Source organism: Paramormyrops kingsleyae, chromosome 10 (assembly GCF_048594095.1).
Source record: "Paramormyrops kingsleyae isolate MSU_618 chromosome 10, PKINGS_0.4, whole genome shotgun sequence".
Taxonomy (NCBI): domain Eukaryota; kingdom Metazoa; phylum Chordata; class Actinopteri; order Osteoglossiformes; family Mormyridae; genus Paramormyrops; species Paramormyrops kingsleyae.
The window spans coordinates 20,898,572-20,919,107 of NC_132806.1; the positions used below are offsets into that span (position 1 = coordinate 20,898,572).

At 41.6% G+C, this 20,536-nt stretch overlaps 3 protein-coding genes across 5 annotated transcripts in view; 2 read left to right on the forward strand and 1 right to left on the reverse strand.

Moving 5' to 3' along the window:
* Positions 1-24: 24 nt before the first annotated feature.
* Positions 25-8,204, forward strand: mrnip (MRN complex interacting protein). 2 transcript variants are annotated; one of them, XM_023842978.2, is made up of 7 exons: positions 25-750; positions 1,058-1,117; positions 1,895-2,001; positions 2,421-2,484; positions 2,716-2,864; positions 3,144-3,240; positions 3,874-8,204. In XM_023842978.2, the coding sequence occupies exons 1-7, from the start codon at positions 691-693 to the stop codon at positions 4,351-4,353; spliced, it is 1,017 nt and encodes a 338-aa protein (XP_023698746.1). In that variant the 5' UTR covers positions 25-690; the 3' UTR covers positions 4,354-8,204. The 2 variants fall into 2 exon arrangements, with proteins under 2 accessions (XP_023698746.1, XP_023698747.1); XM_023842979.2 differs by lacking the exons at positions 25-750; positions 1,058-1,117 and adding an exon at positions 1,155-1,701.
* Positions 4,478-8,218, reverse strand: sqstm1 (sequestosome 1). 2 transcript variants are annotated; one of them, XM_023842976.2, is made up of 8 exons: positions 7,973-8,217; positions 7,137-7,232; positions 6,685-6,941; positions 6,404-6,566; positions 6,025-6,102; positions 5,768-5,928; positions 5,219-5,399; positions 4,478-5,069 (listed from the first exon to the last, which is right to left on the reverse strand). In XM_023842976.2, the coding sequence occupies exons 1-8, from the start codon at positions 8,139-8,141 to the stop codon at positions 4,909-4,911; spliced, it is 1,266 nt and encodes a 421-aa protein (XP_023698744.1). In that variant the 5' UTR covers positions 8,142-8,217; the 3' UTR covers positions 4,478-4,908. The 2 variants fall into 2 exon arrangements, with proteins under 2 accessions (XP_023698744.1, XP_023698745.1); XM_023842977.2 differs by having other exon boundaries at positions 4,982-5,119; positions 7,973-8,218.
* Positions 8,219-14,686: 6,468 nt separating this feature from the next.
* mgat4b (alpha-1,3-mannosyl-glycoprotein 4-beta-N-acetylglucosaminyltransferase B) overlaps positions 14,687-20,536 on the forward strand; it is a 71,071-nt gene continuing 65,221 nt past the window's right edge. Inside the window, exon 1 of the mRNA XM_023842975.2 lies at positions 14,687-15,005. Coding sequence (XP_023698743.1) covers positions 14,909-15,005 — 97 coding nt within the window. The 5' untranslated portion in view covers positions 14,687-14,908. The remainder of the gene's footprint in view (positions 15,006-20,536) is intronic.

Genomic DNA, 20,536 nt, shown 5'->3' on the forward strand with positions numbered 1-20,536 from the left:
TATGAATTTCAATTAAAATATTTATAGGTTATTGCTTAAAAACAGTATGAGGCAATAGTCACAATATTATCATATTTGGCTTGGTGTGTGTTTGTTGAGTTCCCTTTGAGTGTGTGCTGGTTTCTTCTCGCAGTCCAAAAACATGCAGTTAGGTAAAATTGCCGTCTCTAAATTGCTCTTAATGTGTGAGTGTGAGTACGTCCTGTCCAGGGAGTTCCCTGTGCATCCGGGCTCCAGGATCATCAAGATGCTTTGGGGTCACAAAACATGAATGGGTGACTGATTTTGATGCAATGCTTCCCAATCCTGTTCCTGGAGGGCCTCCTGCCAGAACGTTTTCTTTCCAAGCCACACTGCCTTCAACCTGCACCATTGATTATTAGCCTATTAAGGACCATATAAGCCTTATTATGTTAGGATTGTTATTAAACATTCTGGTAACATTCTGACGGGGGTGCCAGGAACAGGACTGAGAGCTGCTGGATTAACGAGATGAGTGGTGCACTTGTACACCAGGGGGCGCTAGCGTTATTTGAGAGCGCACTTGGCGCGATTATCCGCCATTTTCAAAACATTTGGCCGGGACGAAGAAGCGTGTAGGTTAGCTTGTTGTATTCACTTGTTGAATTAGGCGTGAATACAAAATAAATAATTACCTTGAATCCTTTATCAGATATTTTCGTATTCAAGATGGGACAAGAATTTAATGTGCTGAGATGCTTTTCGTGCCAAACTTTCCAGGTGCATCAGGTAGGCTTCTCCATAATGTCAGCAATGCAAGCTGGCAGCGAAAAAACACGCAAAAAGTCTCCTCCTTGTCTATGAACACGTCTCTGTTCATAGACAAACCCCAGTTTTAAGACCAAGCGTTATACTAAATACGTAATCTCTTACCGCTGTTAACCGAAGTGTACATTTGTTACTTTAATTAAAAGCGATTAGGCAAATGTGCACTGAAATACGACAGCTTGTGTCGTCTGTTCTTTATTGATCTTATGATTAAGTTTATGAAGACTTTTACTTTGCAGATTGTAAACTTTTTAAATTTTCATTTTAGGTTAAAAAGAGTAAAAAATGGAACTGTAAAATGTGTGGAGAAAAGCAGTCACTTCTAAAGGTACGTTGATTGAAGACCAATGGATTATCGTCCTCTTCCCATTTTCATCTAAAGTCGAGTATGTTTCATTGGCACTAGTTAGAGGTACACTGGAATAACTATTAACGTTTTCACGTTAAATTACTATTAAAACTCAAAAACTATAGAAAGTGAGCGTCACAGCACGCAGCCCTTAATACCAGTGATATACTGTTCACACAATTCACAAGTTTATAACATAGCGCAGTAAACCTTATAAAAAATGCAAATACAAAAATTAACAACAAAGGGAATAATAATAATAATAATAATAAATTGCACCCCGTGGAGAATATTGGCTGGCTACTCGCATCAGAGCCCAGGATCATTAAAGGCGAAGGAAAATTTTGTTTATTTTATCAGCGGTTGGTCCATTTAAAGTGTTTAAAATTTAACTGAAAATTGACACCTAGGTCCAACTGTTACTCCTTGCCTAGCATTGGTGTGTCTCTGGCGTCAATCGCTTCAGACATAAAGAATTAGGTGATAGGTTAACCTCTGTAAAATAGGATAAGCATGCAGACTTGCCCATGGCAGGTCTTGGAAATGACCCTTTCTCACGGACTGTATGTCTTTCTTTAGTGTTTCAATTGTTTATTTTAGGCTTGTCTGCCAATTTAAGCTAATAATGATGCTAAGAAAAATCTAATATATTTAAATGTTCCCTTGGTTGGTAATTAAAAATATCAGACGCTGTAACTAGTTTTGCATGTGCATATAGCGTGCATGCTGCATACACTGACGCGGTGACCTCGGCAGGTGTATGGGCAGGGCTCTGGGGCTGACTGCCGTCGCCACGTGCAGAAGCTCAATGCCCTACGAGGAGAGGTCCTGCAAGCTGAGGACATGCGGGCCTCATTGCCACGGTAACCATGCATTTTGCATGGCTGTGCTGTCTTTGTGATCCTTTGGGCTCGCCGTCACGCTAATTCCTCCGTCTTAGTTGCTCTAGTTAAATGTAAGCTGGAGGGTCAGTGGACCAGACTAACCTGAATTAATAACCTATGTGGAATGTTTACAGTCTGGTTTGGAAGACGAATGTGAACTGGGATTTAACTGTTGGAATTAATGTGTACATTAGCAAACCTAAATAATGAAGAACTGTCATTTTGCCCAGTTCTAGAATCAGAATTCTGCTGCCAGCATGCTGACGTTTTGCTTCCAGTCACATATGAAATTTGTACTTCCTTAAATGGCTTCCATGTCCTTAAATTACTTAACACTTGGTGCTGCAATGTCCCTACCCTCAGAGAGGGGGACTAATGTCTCTGTTTCTCTTTTAAAGGAAGCAGGAGGCCAGTGAAACAAGGAAGTCAGCAGATGAACCCACAAATGGTGGGGATCAGCTGGTGAGTTAAGTTGGGAGCACTGGGTATTCTGGGAAGGTGATAGTGATTGCAACAAAAGATATTTTTCAGTATGGCATAAAACTATTAACCATATTAGTTTTATTGTGTTGGTCATTGTGTATCGATAAGGATTTTTTATTGCATGGAACTAATGCTTTGTGTATAGATGAGGCGGACTAGTATAGTGCTTCTGTGATTCAGGCAGTTATGTGCATGTGTGCATTGGCTCAGGTGGAGGGTGTTAAGACCAGCTGCTGGAGCAAATACCTGGAGAGTAAGGTTGACAGGGTGTTACAGGAGGAACCTGAAGAGGAAGAGAATGTTTACACTGACAGAGAAGACTTCGCAATCTTCAGAAACGCATACAAAACTAACTCTAGGTATTTGCATGTTTTGTTTGGTCCTTTTGTGACGTATGAGAAATTACTCAGCTGGGTTTTGAATGGTACCTTGAGAATGGGTAGGGCATTTGCACTCAGAACAGACTTGCATTCATATTTTTGCAGCTGATCTAAAGCGATGAAAAAAATTTGCTTGCATGAAGCTACAAGCTAAGTTAATAGGACAGTGCAGGTATGGGTTTTATGTGTGTATGGGAAAAGACCATATGTTAATGAAGGCCCAGTTTGCTGGTGTAACTGGGTATTGATGACCATTAGGAAACATCAGAGAGGATGGAGCTCATCTTTTGGGCAGTCGCCCCATCTTGACCCCAGAGAAGTTCACCATCCTCGGAAGAGAGCGAAGAAGCAAAAGGTAAAGGGCCTACATTTAATGATTTAATGATCTGCTTCAGAACTGTGTTCTGTAGTCCGGTGCTTTTCAGAACTAATCGTGGTGCCAATGTACTGTTCTTTGTTTTCTGTCTTATGAAATACGTTCACTGATGCCTGATCTGAATGAAAAACTGACAGGAGATTTAAAATGAACAACTCTGCTCACTGTGTTTTTAATAACAAGCTGAATTTAATATCGATGAAGAATATATAATGGAAAACATTTAAAACAAGTTCCCTTTATTTGCCCATTTATTTGTGCGAAACAAATAGACCTATATTTGAGTCAAACTTTTAGTGCCGTTTATTAATGGAGTCTATTCACGAGCTAAAATTGTCAACGATGATAAAATTATTATGCCAGTGGTTTGAAGAAAGAAAATGTAGTAATATAATGCATTTGATGTAACAAGTTTATCTGTGAAATTAAGTCAATCATTAGCTTAGTCACAGATAATTAGGAGCGCCGATGAAACACAAAACAGCATGAACCATGTGCCACCAGGACTATGGTTAGAACTAATCACCTTCATGGGGTATGCAGCTTTATTTTTGCCATGGATTTGTGGTGCACTACAGCACAAATTAGTATTAATTATGTCCTATCTTACAGAGGGAGCTGGACCAAGATCTCCAGAGTAACCGAAGGGTATCAGGGAAGGTTTCTCCAAGAGATTCAACTACAAACACGACACTTCCTGCGGCTGAAGCTTCAGCTTTTAGCAGGCAGTCTTTTGTAGCGGAGCCTCCTCCCCAGCTTGTAGCTAGTGAAAGGGCGGTACAGAAGATGACCTCCAACTGGGCCAGGTTCCTGGCTCAATCCTGTGACGGTGAAGAGGCAAAGGAAAGCAGTGATGTACAGGAGGACAGCTGCTCCGATAAGGCCGGAGCTATTGTAATCGAGGGCAGTTCCAGGGTGGTTTCAGCCCAAGCAGCTGTGGGACATGATCTCAGCCGTGCATTGGGCAGTGACGGCGGGAGTTTTGCTACCAGGGGTCTTGCAGACATATCTGCTCCACGGACAGGAAGCAGTTGGGCTGGGGTGCTCCACTCGCTTTTCCAAACAGAAGATGACTTTGACGACACATTTTAGTTTTCAGTTTCATCCACTGGCCTAAGTATTTGTGCCTAGCTTGTTATTTGCAAGGATGGGTGTATATTGAACACCTCTAAGGACTTTTAAAATAGGATATTGATTTAACAGAAATAAAGAGACCTTATTGCTTCATATGCTATTTATTTATTAAGAGGAAGGACAAAGATTCTGCATTTAATGATTGTCATATAAAAAGACTTCAGCAAACATCCTTCATAGTGACCAGAAACCCAAAGCCTGGCATGATCGTTTCACTGACTATCAACCATTCTAAGACCCAACTCATCTTACGTCTGCCATTTATAGCAATATGAAACTAACCATCACAATGAATAAAATCTCATTAAATCAGAAGACCCGCTTTAAAGGATTTTTGCCATCTCTATAATAAGGCTAGTTAATCTCTTGCCATGGACCCTTTATATGCAGCTACAAGATTATATAACTTGTGCAAAACTGAGGTTATGTTAAGTCGACAGAAGCAGAAATCATTTCTACGTAGATAAGTGGCAGAAGAATCAACTGGTGTTAATTGGTTTAGGTGCCCTGGAGTTACTTCTTGGGGCCTTTGTTTTTGCCATACTGGATGGCATCCAGTACGGCTCCAATATCATAATTCTTGGTGTGAAGGAGCCGAGTGAGCCAGCCACCCTCGTCAGTGAAACCCATGGACAGCATCTGAGCCAGGGATTCGACTAGACGTGGATCAGCATCTGCATGGAGAACACGAGACCAGCTTAGTATGTCTTGCCACCATCTTGAACTGCAAAGCAAGAGGGATACTTTGTTCCCGTATTCTACACACTTCAAGTTAATCTGTAAATGTACAGCATTGTACATATAGTACATGTACAATCCGTACCTTGAGGCAAATGGGGGTATAGTGCTGCCTCTCTCATGCCGACAGAAGCCTGTGCGGAGGCAGCAGAGAACTCTGGACTGTCAGGCTGCATCCTCATTGACTGCAGCTCCCCTGTGGAGGGATCCACTTCTTTGGAACTGAGATGGGTCCACTCTTCATCTTTGCCCTGGTCCTTGCATTCCTGTGGACAAAAGTGAGGAATAAGTGGCTCTTGAACACAGTTATGGCTTCCATAAAGTCTCACGATGGCTCATCTACTACAGCAGTGTTTCCCAACCATGTCCTAAGGGACCTTCAGACGGTCCTTGTTTATGTCCCCCCCCCCCCCCAGCATAAGCCAGGACGATTCCAAGGGCCCAATATATCATCTATGCTTTCATGGGGCCCAAAGTCTTTAGCAGTGCCCCTGCTGCCTGGAGGTCCCCAAGAACCAGGTTGTTGAGCACCATCTTATACAGTGAATGTAGCTTCTCACACACACCACATCAAGTTCAGTGGACTCCAGGGTCATAAACCCTGGAACTTATATTCCAAAATGAAAAAGTTTACCTTGTCATCCTGCAAGCTGTTGGCTCTCTTTGGTTCCCCCTCTTGCCAGCTGTCCTTTGACTTGGTGGATTGCAGGCTGGAGGGGCCCCCAGAACCCGGGGGAGTTGGAGTCACTTTGGTCCGTTTGCCGTCATGCTCCACATCAACATCCACATCAATGCCTGCGAAAACAAATTGGAAACAAATGCCCACTGGGTTTAAAGGGCCTGCAACCCACCACCACCAGCAGCAGCAAGAAGAGAGACAAGAAAGCCCACCCAAAGGACTCAACATGGCAGCCACGCTTTGTCCAATGTCCTTCAGGTACTCCACATTGGCCTGGCTGGAAGCGTCCCCTAGGAGGAGGAAGAGAGGTGGGACACAATGAATGTGTGTGGGAACAGAATAGATGGGGTACAAAACCAACAGAAGGGATGTGCTTGGCCATAGGAAGGGCTAGTGGTGTGGTGTTTAAATGTGACCGTGACGTGTTCAGTCAAATCAAGATAGCCGTTTTATGTATCAGCTAATTACCATATAAATATTTAAGTATGTGAATTAAGACATTTATATTCCTTTGTGTATAGACCTTTGATTAACAAGCGTATAAAGTAAGATCAAGGTCATGTTGCATTTTAGAGGAACAGGCTGGGTTACCAGGCTGGTCACCCCCCTGGGCTTTCTGGGTGGGATGAGAGGCCGGCTGCTGTCCAGAGGGGCCTGGCTGGAATTGACCCTGGTTCTGCGCCTGGGTTCCTGCCCACATGCAGTAAGGGTAGCCATGCCTCATCTTGCGCAGCCACTTCCCACGAGGAATACACTGCAGGAGGTTACAGAGAAAACAACCAAAGGTTTAACACTTAAATACAAGATAAAGTCGAGTGCCCCCTAGTGGCCAAAAGGCCATGTGCAATTTATGTACAGTAACAAGAGCTCACCTCAAATATGTTGTAGAGAGGGTGCAAGATGGGTAGCAGGGCATGCTCCTTATGAAGCCCCTTGGCCTGGCAGGGGGCACAGAGATCATAGTCGGGGCACACGGTGCACTTAAAGCGTGTTCCAACCACTGAACCATCGCAGCCGTCGCATGTCACATTGGGGTGCACCATCGCGTGAGGTGGAGGTGCTCTATTGGTCGGATCACAGGGAGCCTGGGCTCCGTTGGGGACCTGCTCTCGCTTGTGTTCCTTCTTTTCTGAAGAGGAAAAATAAAATGAAATGCAATGAAGCACGTCAGAATCCGCTTGCCATTAGTGGGACCTGCATATTTGTGTGAGCATGTCTGTTTGTTATAACCCGACACTAAACAGTGCATAGCATCGCCTTCGTTAGCAGATGTGGCCTGAATCGGGGATTTGTATCCAGAACTTCAATGTAAGAGGTAACTCACCTTTGATATAGAGAAGGAAGGTTTTGTCCTTCATGCAGGACAGTCCCATGATGAGTTCCTCATCGGAGGAGAAAGCAATCATATCTCCATCCTCATCTGAGAAAACAAGGTGCCGTGAACAAACAAATGTACTGTAGTTTGGTACATAGAATATTCTAGGATCTTGTACTTCCTTTCACGTTTTGAACCATGATAACCAGCACCAATACCAATCTAGCAACGAAGCTAGGCTATCAAAACAGTGACAATACGGCAACAGTGCTATGCTGAGTGTCTACATGGTGCCAAGCTCGTCTAAATAAGCTTTCAAACTAGTTTTATTTATAGTCAGTAAGGTAATCGAACAGTGTATTAAAGACAGCAGGTATATTATTTCTAATATACTAGGATTAGACTGATTTGATAGTGGAATAAAAATTACAAAAAACAAACATCAATATTAAAAAATACACTATTAAAATATGTAGGTCGGATGTTTATGTAGATCTTAAAAATACAATTTGTTATTATGAAAGTTATGTACTCGTTCAGAAGATGGGTTTACAAAAATAGCCAGTTGTATCTCATTATTACTTTATGCGCAAATCGTAGTAAACAAAAAGCCAATGGATAATTAATGTTCTATAAAAACTTGTAGAAACATGACGAATGCGCCATATTTGTTTACCCTACCTTCATGACACAACCTCAAGGGAGCGTCAAAGTTACAGTTACGTACATATCAATCGTATCACAATTCAACAACTATATTTCTATATTAAGTAGACTGCGACACAAATAAAAAAAACATACAAATACCTACTTCTCACATGACACTAAATAAACTTGTTTCGTACCTTTATAGTAGGTCTGAAAGGTGGCATTGCGAAGGCTCTGGAAAATATCGGTTATCTTCTGAGTGAGATAAACGAAGCTGCTCGATGCATCTTCAGGAATCGTGAAGCGGCGAATCTCCTTCTGAATGTCTTCCTTTCCGAGGAGGTAAGCTTTCACTGTCATCGACATGGTGCTCTTCTCCGATCCTTACCGGTACAGCTGACTATTGCGCAGACGAAATTTGGACTAAAATGTCTTCTGAGCAGTTCCCTGTCAAGTATATACAGCCGGATGGTCCAATCAGAGGGGCGAACGTCACCCGTCATGACTCGGGACGTTTGTTTTGTGTTTTGTTGCACCTACCGGCGCAGGCGATCTCTGCGCTGCTGTTATGGAAAGTGGGTAATGACATAGCAGTTTTTCAACGGGAAAATCCCTTTATGAAATCACCGTGTGCCAGTTACTAAAACAATATTTGTTAACATAGTAAAAATGCTTTTAGTATCGTAGTATAAAGCGTTTTGCTGTATGCGTTTGTTTTATTATTTATACACACTGAAAAAAAGGGGTAAAAAAATTGTACCTTTGCTTGTCACTGAGATATTCTTGTAATTGAAGCTTTTATGTACAGAAACGGACTCTTGAGGAACATCCCAAAGGTACAAACAGCATTAATGTACCATCAATGGTACAGAAATATTCCTAAGAGTCCATTTCTGTACCTTAAAAGGTACAATTACCTACAGCTAAGGGTACAATTGGCAGACCCTTGAGGGTACAGCCCCAGTGACAATCAAAGGTACAAATTTTTACCTTTTTTTTCTGAGAGTGCATACATCCATCCAACTTACAACCACTTATCCTGGTCAGGGATGGTAAAACCTGGAGCCTGTCTGTATTGGCATTGGGTGCGAGGCAGGGGCACAGGCTAGACAGTATGCCAAGTTACATCTGTGTATGATTAAGTGTATGATATTTTTATCTTATGTTAAATCCAGATATATCTTGATTTTACGTATTTCTAAGAGATACACAACTACAGTGTAAGAAAAAAAAGAGTACCAGTTTATATCTTTGCTTGTCACTGGGGCTGTATCCCAGTTGTGGGTCTGCCAGTTGTTCCCTAGCTGTAGGTAAATGTGCACTGCTTTCTTGTTTAAAATACAGGTGAAATAGGTAACAGTGGTTCACAATATTGTATGCAATGTCTGTAGTCAGCGTGTGATTTAGAAGGGGGTGGCTTTTCTCTTTTTTTTTTTTTTTTTTTTTTTTAGAAAACTCAGCCATTTGGGCAAGCTGTCTTACAGCCTTTGACAGTGTGCTGCGTCAGTGCTGTTCCATTCATGTCTGATTGAAGTCTGTGGATATCCAGATTTCACTGTCTACTATTCTGAGAATTGGTCACACATTTCAAGGGACAGGATCTGTGGCACAGAAAGCAGCTTCTGGAAGACTTAAGTGACAACAAGTCGAGATGACAGACAGCTGAAAATGACTGTTCTGAAGAATCATAAGAAGCCTCTCACGAAATTAGCACAGGAATTCAGAAATGCGCAAAATAAGGCTGTTTTACATAGAATTACCAGATGGCTCAGGGAAGCTGGTTTTTCATCAACATGGTGTGCAAGGAAACCATTGCTGTCCACAAATAATGTGGCAGACAGACTCAAATTTTTGCTAGGTTAGGGTCCCCATGATTCTCAGTGGTTCCGTGTGTTCTCTGGAGAGATGAGTAACGTTCTGAGCTGTGTACTGATGCTCCCGAACACTTTCTTCGTAGGTCAAGTGAGAAATTCAACCCAGATTGCTTGTGCACCACTGTGAAACATGGCAGAGGTGGGATAATGGTATGGAGGGTGTTTTCTGCATCTGGTATTGGTGAGCTGGTGCGATGTGAAAAGTCCATTAATGCAAAGGAGCAACAAAAGAAATTACAGAAAGGGTTGCTACCAAGCTTAAACACGTTGTGTAGTGGAAATGACGGACAAGACACCATTTTCCAACAAGATAATGTACGAGCACACAGCAAAAACAACAAAGTCATGGTTGGAGCAGCGTTCACTGACAGTGATGGTTTGGCCTGGTCCTTCACCAGATCTGAACCCCATAGAGAATTTATGGGTGCATATCAAGGCCAGACTTGTTGGCAGAAAATTTAGGAGCAACAACCAGCTGTGGGAAGCAGTCAGACATGAATGGAAGAGTATTGATGCAGCACACTGCAAAAGGCTGTCAGATAGCTTGCCAAAAAGGTTGAGTTTTCTTAGGAAAAACGAGGGAAAAGCCATTTCATACTCATATGTGCACTAGATGTATAATATTGTGTTACATGGTTGCTTCCTGCTTAGACTGTTGCACTTGTATTTCTTCAAATAAAAAGGTACATATAGGAACGGTGATAGGCTCTGTTTGCTTCATTTTTTGCCAGCAGTGTACCTTTTAGTCTAATTTGAGCTACTGAAATGGACTCTGAGGAACACCCTCAAGGTACAAACAGCATTAATGTACCCCCAATGGTACAAAAATGTTCGTCAGCGTCCATTTCTGTAGCTTAAAAGGAACATTTACTAACAGCTTGAGTAAATTTGCAGACCCTACGCTGGGGTTACAAGCAAAGGTACAAATTGCTACTTTTTTTCTGACAGTGTATCAACTTGAACATTCTTGTCATTCTGGGTGTTGTATAGAATTACATGTATGACAAATCCAGAAGTGGGCATACATAGTCACACCCTATTGGCAATGTAGTGACACCAGTTCACCTAGTCATATGAATTTGGTGAAAACCCACACAATATATCAATGAGAACATGTAAACTCAGACTCCAATCTGAGCCACCAATCTGCCAATTTATAATTCTTATTTTTTAAATCTGTTACTATATACTACAATATTGCGGCATGAACCGAAGTAACACATTTCACTGGCAAAGTAAAAGGCTTTACAAGGTCAGAGCAACAAATTAAGAGGAAATGTAACTTAAACCCAATGGAGGCCTAATTGTTACTAAACGACCAAGTAAACGGACAGCTATGTTACATTTAATACATTGTGTCTGATTTTTGCAACGTCACTTCCTAAACACCGCAGTTAACCTCTTTTAAAAACGTTAAGGTCATTTTTAATTTCCCGCCCTGATCCCCTAGGCGACCGCTCGGTCAGCTGATGGTGACTCAGCTCTTGTGACTAATTCGTCTGATTTCCTTGTTACATCATTTCAGCATTACAAAGGCACGAGAAAGATCTGGAAGTTTCTTCACTCGCCATATATGTACGAGTCATACTGACACATGACTGAATTGTTCCACTGAAAGGTACATCGAAGGCACACATGCAAAACTTTGTTCGTGATGTATCAGTAAAGTGGGTTAACCATGGTAGCTTCTAATGGGACATAACAAATATTCGCACAAACTAGCATTTCCATTATATGTGTATATTAACGCTAAAACTTAGACTCTTGTCTTCTTAAATAAGTAGTTGTTACTCTGTGTTAATTTATTCTGCTAATCATACAAAATTGAGCTTTTCAAGACATTGTGGAACTATTGTCTGCGTGTTTTCTTCTTCGTCAGTCTGTCTAGAATTCGTCACGCAATACAAAATGTGCGCTAAGTAACATTTCTTCTCCGTTAGATGGCAGGGTTACTCCATAAACGCGGACGTTTCGCTGACCTTAAGAAAACTACCGTAAGAACTGTAAAGTTACCACTTCATGATGAATGTAAAGTGAAATGACAACTAATTATGATAGAACTGAAATAATTAAGGATCACGTTGAACTGTTGGCAACATACATTGTGGGTTGAAGGCATCCTTTCGTTTTCTACAAACGTAAACCTGTTTGGATCAAGGAAAATTACGAACGATGACTAATCCGCACCACATTCCTTTTTCCATTGTGCATGGATGGAGGTTTCATGCTCTTTACACCATGTACTAAATCATTGTGTATTTAGGTCTTTAGGTATGAATGGTTCTGAATGAAGCCAAGGGTTTTTTTCCATGTTTAGTATGTGCTGCTACGATTGTTAATACTGTTCCCCTTTGTACATACCACTTTGTGACATTACATGACGAAGGCCATCTTCTGAAGGTGCCAAATTTAGCAACCTGTCCTGTAGCTTGACTAGAACTCTATATGATCCCCAACCAGCACTCTATGCAGGGGTGCCGTAAGGGGGCGGGTTGGGGAATTAGGAGGATTCTAAGGGCCCCTGAGTGACAGGGTGCCTAAAACATACTGTAACTGGATTGGTCTGGACTTGGGGGCTCAATATCTCTAGCAAAGCCCCTGACTCTATGCACATGCCATTGTGGTCTCTTTGGAATGTGGTTAAGTTGCTTTGACAGCTCACAGAACAAAGTGCTGATCGTCAAACTGGTTTTACAGGTGGCACACACAGGCAACTGGAATTCAAACTGATCTGAATACGTATTTAAGACAGCAGTCTATAATCATGTCATGTTTAAGCTCCTGTTCCATATTTCTTTTCCATTGTCGATTTCCATTATTTTGCGCACCGTCTGTGCATGCCCCACCGGGATGCTGAATAATGCTGTAATTTTAAAACAATGCTTTGACTGTATTGAATATCCCAGATGTCAATTATGCGTCCGAATTTAGAAATTAAATTTGCATTAAATATGCAAATCTGATTTCTGATAGGTTTAATCAGTGAAACACGGAGGCATATATTTTTTCAGCCCTCCAAGAACGATAGCGGGCATGCACCCATCACATTGTAAGGGAATAACTCTGTTTTATTCGTCACCATTAGTGCCTTCCGCACATTGGGCCGAGGTATCAGATTACGGACCCCGCGAAATCACAAGATTAGATATTAATCGTGTAAAGAATGTGAAACGATGGATGAAAGCTCTGCCTCGCCGTTTTAAAACCGCAATTTCGCAACTAACAACAAAATCGGTAACTGTCATCGACCTTTGTGTTAACTGACAAACTAAATGTTGTATATATATATATATATATATCTATATCAGTGAGGAGTTTCGTAGTGTTGTCAAGTTTTTGAAACCGACTGATGCACTTACACAATTCCCTTGTGGTCGTTTTCATTTTCGTTTCTAATTAACCTATATTTAGCTAATATGCGCGTATAAATATAAAACAGCTGTTCTAAGTCTAAATTTCCTACCATTAATATTCAGTATTCAGATAACTTCATTTCTCCCAGAAGGGGAATAATATCCTGGTACCGTGAAACCAATTATGAATAGTCAGTATCTCAACCTTGATTGGGAGACAGCACAAAAACAAAAAACAAAACCAAAACAAAACTTATTGGTGTATTAAAACGACTGCTATGCTTGATCATGAGAAAAGACCCTAAAACTCCACCCAGAAGAATCTGCTACACGAAAATTATTACATTACATTAATCAAAAATAGGCCTGTTATTACCCTCAACTGTTATTCAGATTTTTCGAGTGGAGCGGACGCTTGAAAAGCTAACAAGAGGCCTACAAGCATAAATTATATTAAAATAAAATGTTAATTGTGGCGTAGTTACTTCCGTGCTGCAAGGCACAGGAATGAATTTTATATGGATATAATACATTATAGGTTTAATTCGCGTTTGGCCAGTGTTCTGGATCAAAATCCATATTTGTTTGGTATAAGAACAAAAATATAAAAATGTAAACCGTGTAATACACGCACGCTGCTGAATTCTGAAAATGGGTTACGGAGTTATGGCACTTCATCATGATTCAGGAAACATCCATCCATCCATGCCAAACCTGGTTGGAATCGCGGGGTTTCAAGAAACAGAGTAGTTAATCGTTGTTACTTTGGGGTGACTATTCTAAACCGAAACTAGACTCGAAAATATGTTTTTATATGCAATCATGTAAAGAATCACGGTACGACGCAAATTCTACTCAATTGTCTTACGTTACCTTCCTCAGGAAACCATTGAACCGACACATAAAAACTGAGGATCATTTGTTACTCACTGTCTTTTGAATACTGCAAATACTAGTACATTATTTCACGCGGAGAAAGTACTAAGGATGACATTCGCTTTAATTAAACGTCATTATAGTAATAATTCATTTTATGCCTGAATTAGAAAAGCAAAGTTATACCGCATTTATCTGAGTCTCGAGAGAACAGACGCTGTCTCGTAGAGAGCTGTGAAATTTTATAGACACTCGTTTGCATAAACAGTAAAATAAATGAAAAGCACTGTTGCGGGAACTTATTTTTTTATAGTTTACTTACGTCTGGATCTCTGTTGAATAGCAGGTATATTACCCGAATGTGTATTATTAGTTTTAAATAACACATAATTGTGCCGAATAGAGAACCACAGAAGTACATTACACGAGCCTTTTACTTAAAGGAATTGTGTATTATAAGACGTATATCATATCTGTGTAGTCTTGCTTAATTTTCGTGCTTTTCAGCAAATTAAACCAGTGTTTCAGTTCTGTTCACACCACGCTGTCAAAATGTAATATTTACTAAAGTGTCTTTTTTTTCCAAAATTACTGTACATAACCGCCTCGTAGCTTATCAAATCATCCTTATGTTTGTCCTTTGTTGTAGAAATGCACGAATTGGACGACTTGCTTAACAAGGACACCGAATTTGTCTGCTTTCAATTAAATATGTGGAATATGAAAAATAAGCAAACGCCTCCGGCCTCTGTATTAGGCAACGGACGCCCACCAGCGATATGCTCGCCTCCTTTCTCTTTAAGGACAGCCTGCCAGTAAACCCTTCCCCCTGTTTTGTACACCCCTCCCCGAGTTCACGATTCCTGCGAATGTGTGAGTTACCGTCGCGCAATAACAAATACAGCTCGGCGGTCCTGCAAGGCGCAACCCAGTTCTGCCGGAGAAAGGCGAGACGGCGCAGAGTAAGCGGCGGCGGCAGGAGCAGCAGCTATCCCGCGTTCGCTTCGGTCATGAGCCCGGTGGTCTGGAGATGAGGCTCCGAAATGGCACCTTCCTAACTGTCTTATTGTTTGGTCTGTGCGGATTCATATCGCTGTCCTGGTACACCGCATTCAGCAATACCAAAGGTAAGCTTGGTCGTAGCGGGTCGGGGCGGGGGGCGTGTTTCATGCATTGCTTGTGAGGACAGAAGCCTGATATTTTATGCCCAGTGAAACGTATTTTGAATCTTCATACACGTTCGAGTTTTTAAATTTTAATCCTGGCTAGAAGCGTTTCGCTTTCGAATTCAGCGTTGTATTCTTAGGAATGTGTGGAGTTGATTTGCAGGGACGGAGAAGAGATGGGCTGCGTTTACACAGGCGTTTTCAGCACCCCTCTTATGTCAAACAGGTTATGCCGCTTGTAAGCGCTAAGACAGACGTATCCAAAGCTGTGGACAAGGACATGCAACGCCTGACATGTTTGGTAGTCAGCTACGTCCCCAAGTTTGCAAGCCCACCTTATATATGTAATAGATATGATAAAGTAGTTGGCGCCACAACTGGGACTGAATGTATTTATTGGTACATAAAGGAGCATTCATTTTTTTAATAGAAGATATTGAACACTGTCCTGTCGCATCGGTGTTCTTAGTTTGTTGGGGTTTAGATATTAACTCGTATCCGTCTTATGTCAGTCCTGGCTTTCCTTATCGGATGATGTAACGTATAAATTACATATTTTAAAATACATATAAAAATGAAATAATTCTCCTCGACAGTTCTAATTCTAATTCCGAATTTCTTTTACCAAGAACTAATGTATGAAATAGCATGTCTTCAGCGAACACCTATCAGTATTTTTCTTATAGTTGACGAAAAATGTTTTAGGAAGCTGCAAGATGAAATAAAGTAAAGTCCTGTCCCGCTGGTACTACAGTGAGGTTGGTACCAAATTTACCTTCAAAGAGAAAATTATGGCGATGTACTGTAAATGTGTTACACCCCAACAGAAGCATTGTGTTACAGCAAGAGACAAGACTGCATGTCGGGCATGCATAACAAAGGAATTAAAATAGGCAGCGTTCTCATTTAAATTTATTTACATTGTTGTAATTGAAAATATTATTGCTGCATAATTTTGTCAAATACTTTTGGCTGACTTCGGACTAGTTCAAAGGGCTATTTTATTGTTTATTGCTTTAGGTAAACTAACAAACGAATTACTTGTCCACTCCATTCACATCAAGATTAGTTAAATTTGTTTAAAGTTGAAGCTTCCGTTATTGTCTGATCATAATCAGAAATAAGTCTGCTGGGTTTTGTGTAACTTCGGTTAGAATCCTGAGGTTCCATCCAGAGTCCCGAAGTTCCAACCAGAGAAGCAAGGTTTTGAGGGCACAAGTCCTTAAACAACTGTTTTTAAAATCTACAGTAGGGGCCTTTGTGCCATAGGAGATGTGTTATTTTAAGCATGTCATTGTCAAGTGTGTTACATTGTATGCTACTGTATATTTGTTGTCAAAAACGTCTTGCATATTCCCACAATCGACTGCTGGATAATTGGTTAGATGATGGATTGATGGGTTGACACAGTTGGATGTCTTTTTGCAGATGCAGCATAAGTTAAGCACTCTTCTCAAACATCACAAACGGTCTTATTTTATCACGAGTCCGGGTACCTATCTGGCTCAGACATTGAATCTGTGACGATACTAGTTCTAGAGTTACTTCCCCCTCTCCATCCCCTCCCTCCCAGGATCGTTGGTAAGAGCCATATGTTGGAAGGTTTCACTCAGTGAGTGAAGCTCATTCAAAGTAATGCGTGCTATTTTTCTGTCAGTTCTAATCCAGAGGAATCACACACAGGCCAGTGGCCACACAGAAGATGCCCGTAGTTTTTTTTGCCTAAGTGCCTCTCACCAGCATATAAATGAAACAAAATATTTGTTGGAAATCGATGATGTTTTGTGTAATTTGTGGTTTAATTACTATTAACTGTTAAATGTTCTTGTGTTGAGTTCTGTGCTGTTACTGTTGGCTTCGCGTGTTGTGGTGTCCTGCTCTCTGCTCAGGAACCCTGGTGGTAGATGGGAAATGCAAATGAGAGGGAACTCTCCGTGGATCCAGTGTGGCAGATTGGCTGTCGTGGAGGTAAACTGGCACTGGGCCCAGACCTCTCGGCTTTCAGAAACAGGGAAAAGTTGCCAGGAATTGGCCAAGTACCAGGCAGGTCCGGAATGGCCGTGGCGTATGGCTTATGAATGGTGAAACGCTCTTTAAGTGTGTCTCAAGCAGGAGAGAGAAGGCATGTTTGTATTAAAAATCCTCATGTTGCATTAATTAAACTGAAAACTGAGGAGTCGGTGGGAAGGGGGGGGGGGAATGCTGTGATTGCTTATCTTCACTTTGTCCTTATCTGAAGAGCTTGACTGATTCCACCATCAGCACCTTCTATCATTGTTCTTGTTCCAGCTTGATGTTACATTTGACAGCGTGTCTAGAGGGTCATCAAAGCTAGTTGCTCTCCTACCATGGCAGTTAGCCATTCGTTCTGTGATCCTAGGTTGACCTTGACATGGCTGAACGTGCAGCTTCACCTGGATAAGTGGATTGGACACTGTTTGGTAGGGCATGCTTCTATTTAACAGACAAATGGAATGATGAAACGAACACGGCATCTGTGTATGGGATGCTCATTGTGATTGTTCACACACAGTACATTGTACATCATATAAGAAGTCAAATTTCTTGCATTCATTTGTCTAGCTGCAGACCACAGATGTCCACTTTGAAGCCACTTCCCTTTTGAAGTTCCTTCAATGCAGTGCATGTATATCTGTCCAGTTACAATGGGCACAGCCCTTTGTTTTTTTGTTTTTTTTGATCAGCAGCTCAGCTTCCCAGTGACTTAACTGCATGTTCCAAAATAATTGTGATTGCCAGAGTTTTAGGTCACATCCTTTAAGGGGTCTTTGAGTAAAAATTATACCTACTTCAGAGAGCAAACCCTATCTTTACTGTGACAGGATTTTCATGTCAATGTTCTCAGAAACCCTACTCTAATCAAATATAAATTTGTCTACCAAACTGTCTCGGTCAACTTCAGCTGAACTGAAGCCACATAGCTTATGCAAAAATACATTTGTTCCTCATCTCTGAAGCAGAACATAAGCAATCTTGACCCCTATCTTTATCCCAGATTACATAGATTCAGAAATGATCTCATATTGCCTTTTTTTCCCCTGGGGGTGACAAGGATGTTCCCAGGGAAGTATAAAGGAGAGTGGGTATATGTTACCCCCCAAAAGGGAGGAAGCAGAGGTTCTGTGAATGGAGGGAGCAGGGAGAGATAGTGATCTGAACTGGGTAAGGTCATTTAAGGTCAGCCAGTCAGCTCTCAGGGAATCTGATCGTCTGCAAAGTGGTGTTATTGGGTGGGCTGTTGTCTGTGGGTTTGTCTTTATGGCACACAGCATGTGGATGTGGACAGGTTGAGAACTCTCTTGAATAAGGGCTTTTTTGTATTTTGCTGGTGTGGCAATACGCAAATCATTTTACGCACATTATATAAACGCTACTGTATACTCCATCTGTTCTGCTTCAGTTTTGCCCACTTACTTTATAAGTAAACTTGCTGCTGCTTGTTAACAAAAAACATTGGCAAGAAAAAAACTACATTTCAAGCTTGATGATTTATAATGTCTGTAAAAGTTAGTGGAAGCCATAGATTCCCCTGTAAACAGACTGAGGGAAGAAACTGTAGGATGACTGAGTACAATGAACATCGCGAAAAGGGTTAAACTGCTGTAGTGTTGGCTGTCATCTGTTTGGTTGCTGGTAATGAAAAAAAACTATTTGACACTAAAGTGTCTGTTGCGTGGCACTTCCGGGAATTTAGCCTGGTTAGATTGAACAAGATATTTGATGGACTGATATCAGCTTGTTTCACACATACAAGTATGAGAAAAGTGACATTATGATGATGAGACGGAAGCACATTTAGGTGGTGAAGCTTTTTGTTTTTTTTTTTGCGTTCACTTCAATTCATTCTTCAGATTGTGTTTAGATGATCCGGAAATCTTTGGTTTACAAGGTAGTGCTAAAAGTCCCTCTTTTCTTCCTGACATTAAATGGAAAAGTTGCTTTTGAGTGAAGATTCTTGATTTGCGATTTTCTTAATTTCTTAATGTAGAAATAAAATGTGTGAGTCTGTCTGTCTTTTAATCTGTTGTGTAGTGCAGGGTTGTGGGAATATGTAGGCTCTATGTGGAGTGGTGCCTCTGATCAGAAGGTTGCTGGTTTGAGCCCACCCTCTGCAAAACAATGCTCCTGATTGGAAGGTCGTTGGTTTGAGCCCACCCTCTGCAAAACAGTGCCCCTGATTGGAAGGTCGTTGGTTTGAGCCCACCCTCTGCAAAACAATGCTCCTGATTGGAAGGTCGCTGGTATGAGCCCACCCTCTGCAAGACAATGTTCCTGATTGGAAGGTCGCTGGTTTGAGCCCACCCTCTGCAAAACAATGCTCCTGATTGGAAGGTTGTTGGTTTGAGCCTACCCTCTGCAAAACAGTGCTCCTGATTGGAAGGTTGTTGGTTTGAGCCCACCCTCTGCAAAACAATGCCTCTGATCATAAGGTCGCTGGTTTGAACCCCCCTCTGCAAAACGGCCGCATGTCCGTGGGTGTGCTTCCTCTTCGTGGTCCTTCTTCATACGTTTGGTTTTCCTGTTTACTTGTGGTCAGAGGTGAATAATTCGGGGAAAGAAAGTAAAAATCTAGGCTAACTGTTTCAACCAACCAGTTGAGTATAAAGAGTCACAGTCATAGGGTACTCAACTGATTGGTTGAAACAAAATCTTAGTCTGGACTTTTTTTCTTTCTTTCCGAACGAGTCACCTCTGTTTGTGGTTGTGTCAGATGTCTCTTGCGCACGCTGGCTAGGGTCGGCCTGAGATAATGCCACTCCAGAGACAGACTCTTTTAGCCTTGGAGTAATGTCACTCCATATACAAGCTGTGTTAGGCCCACCATGCTGCTGTGCTGTGCTTCACAGCAGGAGGCCGCCTGTAAACTCATCCCACTGAGATGTTCTCCGATGCGTTGAGTGCCAGATATAAATGGTACAACTACACTCTATTTTCAACACTCTTATCAGAAACTGGCTGAAGCTGTTCTCTCCCAGTCATGATTCAGAGATGCTGAAAGCACTATCTGGGATTGGCTCCTTCCCAAGATGGTTGTGGCTTGTTGAGTAAAGTGACCTTTTTAGGTTGGATTCTTCCAGTGTAATTCCAGTAGCCCCGAGCTGTCCCTGGAGGGGATGCAGTGAGGCAGGGTTTTAGGAATAAAAGCATGTCACCAACACACTGTGCCCCTATCAATTAAGAAGAATCCTTGAGTCACTAGAGGTACCACGGATTACACACTCTAGGGAAATTCTTTAGAGAATGTTATTGGAGTCCCTTTGACTTTACGTCTATCACCTAGAACTTTTGTGCCCTGTGTCTGGCTGGGAGAGGCTGTTAGGCCTCTGAGGCAAACCCACCCTAGGAGCTGAGAGCACAGGTAGGAGATGGCTACCTGTGCACGCAGGTCCATCTTTTATTAACACCCCTTTCACACCTGAGCAGATAAAGTTGCGAAGATGCGAGTTGAAAGGTTCTCCTTTCACTTTCGT

Coding starts and splice junctions, on each gene's coding strand:
- mrnip (XM_023842978.2), top strand. CDS start 691: ATGGGACAAGAATTTAATGTGCTGAGATGCTTTTCGTGCCAAACTTTC. Junction 2,002..2,420: donor ATGCGGGCCTCATTGCCACG/GTAACCATGCAT, acceptor TCTCTTTTAAAG/GAAGCAGGAGGCCAGTGAAA. Junction 2,865..3,143: donor GCATACAAAACTAACTCTAG/GTATTTGCATGT, acceptor GATGACCATTAG/GAAACATCAGAGAGGATGGA.
- sqstm1 (XM_023842976.2), bottom strand. CDS start 8,141: ATGTCGATGACAGTGAAAGCTTACCTCCTCGGAAAGGAAGACATTCAG. Junction 6,103..6,403: donor CCAGGGGGGTGACCAGCCTG/GTAACCCAGCCT, acceptor TCCTCCTCCTAG/GGGACGCTTCCAGCCAGGCC. Junction 5,929..6,024: donor TGCCATGTTGAGTCCTTTGG/GTGGGCTTTCTT, acceptor TTGTTTTCGCAG/GCATTGATGTGGATGTTGAT.